The 10,338-nt window shown below is 38.1% G+C and overlaps 1 protein-coding gene across 1 annotated transcript; it reads right to left on the reverse strand.

Annotated features, from left to right (window-relative positions):
* Positions 1-387: 387 nt before the first annotated feature.
* Positions 388-10,091, reverse strand: TRMT10C (tRNA methyltransferase 10C, mitochondrial RNase P subunit). Its single transcript, XM_004479229.4, has 2 exons — positions 9,970-10,091; positions 388-2,776 (listed from the first exon to the last, which is right to left on the reverse strand). Exon 2 carries the CDS (start codon positions 2,748-2,750, stop codon positions 1,497-1,499), a length of 1,254 nt encoding a protein of 417 aa, XP_004479286.1. The 5' UTR covers positions 2,751-2,776; positions 9,970-10,091; the 3' UTR covers positions 388-1,496.
* Between the last annotated feature and the right edge of the window lie 247 nt (positions 10,092-10,338).

Below are 10,338 nucleotides of genomic sequence, written 5' to 3' on the forward strand. Positions count from 1 at the left end.
TTATAGGTCAAAAGCTTGGACTCTAGAAGCAGACAGACCCTTTAAAGCCAGACCCTACACTTGAAGCTTGAATTGTTTACAGTAAATTTTCCTGATCTGTAAAAAGGGCTAGTAAAACTCACTGTAGAAGGGAATTAATGATAGCTTCTACAACCTTGCATTATTTTACCAAGTAGCACTTGGTAAAAGATTAGGTCCTGCTTTAAGCAACTGGGAACAGTAGGCCACATCATCTCTAATTCCCATGTTTTCAAAATTTTTAATGGTGTAGGCAGTCTACAATGAATATGGTTTTCGAAGTTCATTTCTTAGGAAGTTAGCATGCATTTTCCCACGTATATTAAGACTCATTTGACTATAAATGGTAGAAATCCAAGTCAAACTGGCTTAAGCAATAAAGGACTTTATTAAAGGGATCATGAGGTATCTCATGTGGTTTGAACAACCAATAAATGCAAAAAGGCAAATCTACAGCTGGACATCAGGGACAAATGGAAAAAAGGAATTGAACAACTCCAAAAACTGGTCTTATTTCTATATGTAAGCTTCACCCTCCTTCTATAGACTAGCTTCCTCCACACTACGGGACATGACCACCAATAATTCCAGAGCTCCTATCTATTGGAATCCATCACTAGAAAGGAACTGACTTATGTACTCTCAGTTCTCAAACCCAAAATTCCTGAAAAAGGGTTCTATCTGGCCCATTTTAGGGTAAGTGCCCATCCCCAGACTGATCAATTGGCCAGGGAAGGTAGGATATTATGACTAACCTAGAGTGAGAAGTCTCCTTTGGGCTAATCAGACGTGGCTAGAGGAGCAAGGCCTGTAAAAAGATGGCACTTTCCATTTAAACATGGCTGGAGTAAAGGAAGACGTATTTCCTAGAAAAGGAAAGTTATCAACATAACAGGGAAAAGTGTTATAAGCAATACTAACCAAATAAACCTTTTTTTCTGAAGAAAACAAGAAATAAGCATACCCCCCCCATCCATTTTTCATAGTACAGTCAAATCCCATGACACCAAGGGATGTCTTAACCTTTTTTAAAAAGCTGTGATTCAACTAAATGCCTATGACATGCCAGTATTATATGTTACTTTCATAAGTGAAACACCACCTGAAGTTTAGAAATCTTTTCTATCACAATTTTGGATGAAAGGGTAGTTAACTTGGTTAAAACATTTAAGAAAGAATATAGAGTCTGAGACTCTAAGTATCCATAAAAAAGTCACACCAATAGTTTGTTTTACTGGGATCATTTAAAGATTATTTAACAAACCTAGACATTTTTTATTTTCTCAGATTATTACGTATCTTTTTATAGTAAATAAAATATATTTCCAAACTTTTGCAGGTATTTCATGAATTAGGAAAAGATACAATACTGTGGTTTGGAAAGACTACCCATAAAATAGTTAAGTGAATTCCACTCAGGAAATATACTAAAAGAACCGTATTTCCAATCCATTTATGTTTTAAAGCTATAAACATTCTCATTCACGCCACCTTTTCTTTGTGCATACATTTAGAGAACCTTTTGGAAATGAATTAAAAGCTTCTGACTTCTTCAATCTACTAGCAAACTCTTGAGAATGCCGAGAAATCTCCATATAACCAATATGTTTTCTACTGGGAACAAACTTAAGAGCTTCTTCCCAACTCCCAGTGTTTTTCAGACATAATAAAATCTGCATCATTTGGTCTAAGGTGAGATTTTTGTTACCAGCTCCCCATCGTAAATATTTATCTAATGGAAGGCGTTCTGTTGCCAGCTTCAGCCGTTTTGCTTTGGCTAGAGATGTGCCTGGCTGCATATTCAGATCAACAAAAGACCCAATTACATAAATCTTGTCATGCTTAAAAGTAGTCATAACATTGGGAGAATCTGCAGTTAAATAGACAATATTATCCTTTGGAAATAAATCCACAAGAGACTTTTCTGTTGCTGTTAAAAACAACTTGTCCCATTTTTCTCCATAATGTTTAATTAACTCTCTATAATAAGCTCCATCTACTTTAAGATTGCAGAAATAAATATGGAAAGGATCAACATTTCTCCTGTTATAGCCCTCACTTGCTGAAAGTTGGAAAATAGTATTCCGCATTTCTCTCGGTTTCATGTTATCATGATAAGCCATGTCAAAAACTAAAGGCTGTCCAAACTGCATGGCCTGGGCAACCCTCCAGTTCATTGCAGTGTTCATAGCTATATCCCAAAGCCGTAGAAATAGAAAGTTTTGCTGTTTCTTTTCCTCAGTGGTTTCTATCAGCGTGTTCTTTTTTGCTGCTGCTTTTGCTGCTGCTTTAATTTCCTTATTTCTTTGATCAGCTTTTTTCCTGTTTTCCCTAATATATAAATATCTTAAGTATTTTTTTTTTGATGATTTAGAAGCACATTCCATAAAGGTTTTGAGCTGTTCTTCATTAATGTGTTCTGGTACGTCTTTGCCAAGCAATCTCCACGTCTCAATTAACTCTCTGGTGGCAGCAAGAGGATCTTCATCCTTGCTACTGGAGGATGTTGAAACAACTTCTTGCACACTAGATTTCATTGTAGTTTTCCACCCATCCAATTCTAGCTGTTCAGGAGACGATGCATTCTCCTTAAGAGGAGAGAACACAGCAGGTATTTTGGAAGACATGTATCTCTGCAGAATTGTTGAACATAAATCCTTTCTCTTTCTATGCAGGGTAAATGGTACCCAAAACCTTGCAAAAGGCCTTAAGAAGGTGATAGTAACACTCATTTTGAAGAAAACAGGCAAGAAAATCCCTGTGAAAGAAGAAAAATGCAATGAAAAATTAGATAAAGATGAATTGTACAAGTACAAATTTGAGGCACAAAAATGCAGCCAATTTATGGAATATGAAGTGAGATCTCGATATAACTTTTTGGCTCTGTGGCCTGGAGCCTGTCATCACTCACTGGACAAATAAACTTAAACTTGTTTGGGTTCTTATTTTAAACATGAAGATCACTACAGCTTTAAGTAGAAGAAAACCTTGAAGGTCCTTATTAGATTTTTATCTAGGGGCTAAGAGAATCAATTTAAAAAAAAATTTTTATTTATTTATCCACACCTCCCCCTCCTGGCATTTGAGGTCACTGTCTGCTCTCTGTGTCCATTTGCTGTGTACTCTCTGTGTCTGCTTGTCTTGTCTTTAGGAGGCACTGGGAACCAAACCTGGGACCTCCCATGTGGAAGAGATGCACTCAATTACCTGAGCTACCTCAGCTCCCTGGTTTGTTGTGTCTCTCACAGTCTTTCCTCTTTTTGTCTCTTTTGTTGTGTCTTCTTGTTGTGTCAGCTCGCATTCTCTAGGAGGCACTGGAAACTGAACCCAGGATCTCCCATGTAGTAAGTGGAAGCCCGATCTCTTGAGCCACATCCGTTTCCCAAGAGAATCAATCTTAACAGATAAAGTTACATACAACTGATGTGGCTGAGATCATGATGCTACATTCTCCTCTATTCTAATTAAGCCCACATAAAGGTGCAAACAAAAAACTCTTCATAAATGCCACACATGAAGATAAAGGGCAGAAATGCTACAGAACACAGCAACTGGTAAAAAGCTTTTAAGTAGTCCTCTAACAATGGCTTCATGTTCAAAAGGAAAATAGGAAGGCAAGGTCATCAACATGGCTATGTAAGACACACCCTTGGAAAAGTCTCCACTCAGAATTAACTAATAAAATGGCAAATCCCACATGCTTGGACCTCTGGAGGACATGAAAGACTGGAAAAAGACTCCACAACACAAATGCTAAATCAAAGAAAAAGAAAAATAATCATCCAGTTAGGGAGGAGAATTTGTCCCAGACCTGCCAGTCCAGATCCCACCCCTCACAACTTAAGAGTTAGAGAGGCAGCAGAGCCTGGGTTCCTACGACAACAAACACAGACTACAGAGTCACAACAGTGAATTGGAACACCACACATATCCAGGCTCAGGGACCCAAGGCTGCAGAGTATCAAAAGAAACAACAAATTAGGGTGATGAAAGGCACAATAGTAGAGATTTAAAGTACACTAGAGGCACAGAACAGCAGAGTTGAACACGCAAAAGAAATAATCAGCAAACTAGAAGGCAGGACAATCAAAACCATGCAGTCAGAAGAACAGATAGAAAAAAGAACAGAAACAAATGAGCAGTGGCTCATTTGGGCAACAGCACAAAGTGCACAAACATATACATCACGGGTGTCCCAGAAGAAGGAAAAGGAGCAGAAAGAATATCTGAGGAAATATTTCCCAACTCTTATGAAACACATACATAGTCAAGAAGCACAACAGACACCAAACAGAATAAACCCTAGTAGATCCATCCCAAGACAAATACTAATCAGAATGTCAAATATCAGAGAGAATTCACAGAATTCTCAAAGCAGCTAGAGAAAAGCGATTCATCACATGCAATGGATTCTTAATAAGACTGACAATTTCTCATCAGAAACCATGGAGGTAAAAAGGCAATGGCATGATATATTTAAGGTACTGAAAGAGAAAAACTGCTATCAAAAATTCTTTATTTGACAAAATTATCTTCAAAAATGAGGGAGAGTTTAAAATATTCACAGAAACTGAGAGAGTTAATCAACAAAAGAGCTGCCCTACAGGAAGTACTAAAGGGTGATCTGCAGGTTGAAAGGAAAAGACAGGAGAAAATAGCTTGGAGTACTGTGAAGCAATGAAGATCATCAGTAAGGGTAACCAATAATACTGTATACTCAATATACAACTCAATTCTTTAATTCCTATAAGTCAGAATACAATTTAAGAAAAAGGCCTATTTTTTTCATAATAGACATGCAAAATATGAACTAGTAAAGTGGGGAAAAAAACATAAACAGGAGAAACAGAGGGATAGAGGAGCAGAGTATATGTACAGATTGGCAGAATGAATGAAAAAGCATGAACCAGGGAAGAGGATTTGGCTCAATGGACAGAGCATCTGCCTACTACATGGGAGGTACAAGGTTCAAACCCAGGGCCTCCTGACCTATGTGGTGAAGCTTGTCCATGCGCAGTGCTGATAATGCGCAAGGAGTGCTGTGCCATGCAGGGGTGTCCCCTGTGTAGGGGAGCCCCACATGCAAGGAGTATACCCCATAAGGAGAGCCATCCCACATGAAAAAAGTTCAGTCTGCCCAGGAGTGGGCTGCACACACGGAGGGCTGACGCAGCAAGATGATGCAACAAAAAGAGACACAGATTCCCGGTGCTGCTGACAAGAATACAAGCAGACACAGAAGAACACACAGCAAATGGAATGGACACAGAAAGCAGACAACAGAGGGGAGGGGGGGAGGGAAGTGGAGAGAAATTAAAAAAAAAAAAAAAAGAAAAAGCATGATCCAAATTAAAAACAAAACAAAAAAGCATGATCCAACTAAATGTTGTTTACAAGCGACTCACCTTAGACCCAAAGACACAAATAGGTTGAAAGTGAAAGGATAGAAAAGATATGGATTCAACAAGGCAGGGGACTTTTAACACAGTGAACATAATAGAATGGACTATGCTAACAGTAAAAATATGAGAATATCCTCCCATGAATTTTAACAAGTTTGCAATACAAATACATGGTGTTAATAATAGGATCGTATGTGGGAAAAACACACCGAATATAAGCGATGGATGGTTAATAGCAGTAATATTATGACTGTGCTCATTCATCATCTGTAACAAATGTGTCACAACAATGTAAGATGTTGGTGGTGGGTCAATGTATGGGAATCCTGTATGGTATGCATGATTGCTTTGTAAATTCACAACTTCTCAAAAAAGAAAGTTGGGGTAACTAAACTAATATTGGACAACATAGCCTTTAAGTCCAAAGCTGTTACAAGAGAAAAAGAAGGAACCTATATATTAATAAAAGAGCCAATCTACTAAGAGTACCTAACAATCATAAATATTTATGCACCTAACCATGGTGCCCCAAAATATATGAGGCAAACACAGGCAAAACTGAGGGGAGAAACAGACATCTCTACAATAACTAGCTGGAAATTTCAATATACCAATAGATAAAACATCTAGACAGAAGATAAATAAGGAAATAGAGAACTTGAACAATATGATAATGAACTAAACCTAACAGACATATATAGAACACTGTATCATAAAACCACAGGGTAATTATAATAACAAACAAATTTAAAAAAACCCACAGGGTAGGGGAGTGGACATGGCTCAAGCAGTTGGTTGCCTGCTTCCCATAGGGGAGGTCCTGAGTTCATTTTCCGGTGCCTCCTAAAAAAAACCACACAGAAACAAACAACAAGCAAGCAAACAAATGAAAAAATCAACTCAGGGGAACTGATGTGGCTCAGTGGTTGAATGTCAGCTTCCCACATACGAGGTCCTGGGTTCAGTCCCTGGCCCTGGTACCTCAAAAACAAAAACCCAAAAAACCACAGCATATACAATCTTTTCAAATGCACATGAAGCGTTCTCCAGATAAATCACATATTGGGTCACAAAACAAGTCTCAAATTTAATAAGAGTGAAATGATACAAAGCATCTTCTCTGATCATAATGGAATGAAGACGGAAATCAATAACAGGCAGAGAACTGGAAAATCTACAATTTAAATAAGTTAAATAATAAACTCATAAACGATTCGTGTGTCAAAGAAGAAATAACAAGAGAAATCAGTAAATATCTTGAGACAATGAAAATGAGAACACAACATATCAAAACTTATGGGATGCAATGAAGGCAATACTGAGAGGGAAATTTATAGCCCTAAATGCTTACACTAAAAAAAGAAGAAAGAGCAAAAATCAAACTGCACACCTGGAGGAAAAGGAACAGAAAACAACAAAGTAAACTCAAATCAAGCAGAAGAAAGATTAGAGCAGAACCAGAGAATAAAAAAAAAAAAGAGCATTAACAAAACCAAAAGTTGGTTCTTTGAAAAAATTGATAAATCCTTAGATGAGAGAGAGAGAGAGAGAAAGAGAGAGAACCTGAATAATTAAATCAGAAATTGGGGGGTGGGGTATTACTACTAGCCTAACAGAAATAGCGCCTAGGACCAAATAGCTTCATGGGTAAATTCTACCAATCATTCCAAGAAGAATTAATATTCACCCTTCTCAAACTCTTCCAAAAAATTGAACACTAGGGTACATTACTTAACTCATTCTTTTGAGACCAATGTCACCCTTTTACCAAAGCCAGATTAAGATACAACAAGAAAAGAAAATTACAGACCAATTTATCATGAATATGGATGCAAAAATCCTTAATAAAAATACTTGGAAATTGAATCCAACAGCACATTAACAGAATTATACAGGGGAGTACATATGGCTCAAGCAGGTGAGTGCCAGCTTCCCACATGGGAGGTTCCAAGTTCCGTTCCTGGTGCCTCCTAAAAACAAAGGACAAACAACAAGCAATCAAATGGGAAAAAAAAACCCAACAACTCAGGGGAGCCAATGTGGCTCAGTGGCTGAGCACTAGCTTCCTACATATGAGGTCCCAGGTTCAATCCCTGGCCTCTAGTACCTCAAAAACAAACAAACAAAAACAAACAAACAACAAACAGAAAATTATGTGTTGGAGAGGTTGTGGGCAAATAGGAACACTCATGTACTGCTAGTTAGAATGTAAAATGGTGCAGCTGCTGTGGAAGACAGTTGGGCAGTTCTTCAGAAAGTTAAGTAAAGAATTACTTACTATATGACCAAGCAATCTCACTGCTAGTTCTATACCCAGAAGAAGTGAAAACAGGGACTCAAACAGGAATTTCATATTGATGTCCATAGTAGCATTATTCATAATTGCCAAAAGGTGGAAGCAACCCAAGTATACATTAACAGATTAACAAAATGTGGTATATACATACAATGAAATATCATTCAGCATTAAAAAAGAATGAAGTTCTGATTCATGGCACAACACAGATGAACTCTGAAGACATTATGTTGAGTAAAATGTGCCAGACACAAAAGTACAGTGAAAGATCTCACTGATATGAAGTAAGTAGACTAAATACCTCAAAGAGTTCAAATTGAGAATATAGGTTATCAGTGCCAGGCTTTAGGGTAGGGAATAGGGAGTAATGTGTAAATTATACAAAATTTCTATTTGGGTTGATTGTAAAGTTTTGAAAATGGATGGTAGTGATGTTAGCAAATCATTGTGAATGTAATTAACAGCACCAAATTTTAACTTTGAATGTGGTTAAAAGGGGAAACTTTAGGTCATAAATATGTTACTAGAATAAAAATTAAAAGATAAAACAGGATTGTACAACACAGTGAATGAACCATAACGAAATTGATGGACTATAGTTAATAGTACATATTTTTTCATCAATTGTAAAAAATGTGCCACATTAATGCAAGTGTTAATAATGGGGGGTGGGTGGTGTTTATGGGATTGCTGCATTTTTACATGATTTTTCTGTAAGCCTACACCTTCTCTACTTAAAAAAATAAAGAAGGAAAATATACAGAGACCTGATTAAAAAAACAAATTCTTCTCCAGTTCAGACTCGATTTTATAGAAAATAATGTCACTGCCAAAAAAAATATCAAAAATCAGTACATATACACGTAAAGCACCCAAATTTTCTCCTAAAGTTCTGGATGTCCACAAGATGATGAATATAAAGATGTGAAACCAGTGTCAAATGAGGCATAAAAAAGAATTCAAATTTTTATAAAACGTAACATAAACACTTGAAAAGAAAAATTCCTCCTTTCCTTGGCTTCATTTAATGACCCTGCATGCTCCCAGGACACTCAAATCTTCTGAATGCTGTGCACTGATGCCCAGATGCCTGTCCCTCAGATGCACATGTGCCTGAGTTATGTCCTTATGAACTCAAATCTTGATCAAATCTACAAATTTTCTCAGTGATATCTTATTTACTTCCACTGCCTCAATCATCACACATCAGATAGACAAGTGAAATGCAACAAATAGAAATAATCTCTTCCCCTTCCTTTCCCACCTTGTTCCCCCTTGTGTTCTCTCTTTCAGGGAGGGATATTGCTATGCATCCAGGTGCTGGAGCCAGAAACTGGGAATCACTTCTTTTTCATCCTCTCCCACACTTACCATACCCAACCTATTTGAGTTATATTCATTTTACTTACTAAATACTTTTTGAATCCAATTCACTTCTCTTCAACCCCATTTTCTTAACTGCACCTTCTGGCTTCCAGTTTTCCTCTCTTCCATCTCTAAGCCAATGAAGCCAGTGCAAATGTGATTAATGGCACTCCTACCACTCCAATGTGTGTTCAAACCTATTAACGCGACTTACAGCTTTTCATGAAGTCAGCCTTTGCTTACTTCTTCAGCTGCATATCTAACTGTTCTTCACTTCACACTTTTCCTCTAGCTGTCATAGATAGCATCCTGTACGCATCCTAAACCTATCATAACACTCGTAACACTGTATTGTAATTGCCTGGATACTTGTTTATTTGTCCCACTAGATGATAAGCTCTATCAGGACAAGGGCTGTATCTCTATTGTTAACACTAAATACCCAATGCTTAGCAATATTTGGTTCACAGAGATGACATGAATATTTTTTCGAATAAATATCCAGCGTCAAAGCTTCTCATATTTGAAAAATGTTCAGACCTCCTTTAAAGAAAAAAAAATTTACTTCAGACTCACCAAAATAATTAACCGGGGTTTTTCAGACCCCAAATTCAGAAACAAGTACTTTGAGTTTTCTCTTTAAAACTGATAAAAGAATTTTAGACTATCGGAGAAATGAAAACCCAAAGTTAAAGAAAATCAAGGATATCGCTTTGGGAAACACTGCAATTGTTCCAGGTATTGTACTATTCATAGGTTATAAAATCACTAGGCTTTCTCATCTGTGAGCCTTCTATACGTTATGTCCCACTAAGTATCTCGGAATACCTTCGGTTTTCCCCCTACCCGGACACACACACTGGAAGATGAGAAGAAACACGCCCTTACCAGGTGTTTATAGACAGCGGCTCCGGCCGGCTCAAAGCACAGGGAATCCCTGCGGTCGCAATACCACGCTTCCACTGCTCCGAGTAGCCCCGCAGCTCAGCTCTCAGACCACGCCCTACCGGTCTTTGACACAGGCTGATATCCGGCCTCGCAAGCGCGCGACCTGAAGTCCTGCACTTTTCCTTCCGGCGCTGCCATCTGACGTCACGCAACAAGGGGTATGGTTCTTTCACGCAGTCGGGATGCAAGACCTTCTGTCCGCCAGGGGGCGCGATAGTGGTGACTAGGGGCTTGTGGCGTCTGGAGTGAGACGCTGGGCTACGCACACAACCGGCGTGGGACTTGTTCCACGATTTTTACTTTTTTTCT

The sequence above is a fragment of the Dasypus novemcinctus genome, chromosome 4 (assembly GCF_030445035.2).
Source record: "Dasypus novemcinctus isolate mDasNov1 chromosome 4, mDasNov1.1.hap2, whole genome shotgun sequence".
Classification (NCBI taxonomy): Eukaryota; Metazoa; Chordata; class Mammalia; order Cingulata; family Dasypodidae; genus Dasypus; species Dasypus novemcinctus.

Excerpts from the sequence above, each read along its gene's own strand:
- TRMT10C (XM_004479229.4), bottom strand. The coding sequence starts at position 2,750 with ATGAGTGTTACTATCACCTTCTTAAGGCCTTTTGCAAGGTTTTGGGTA.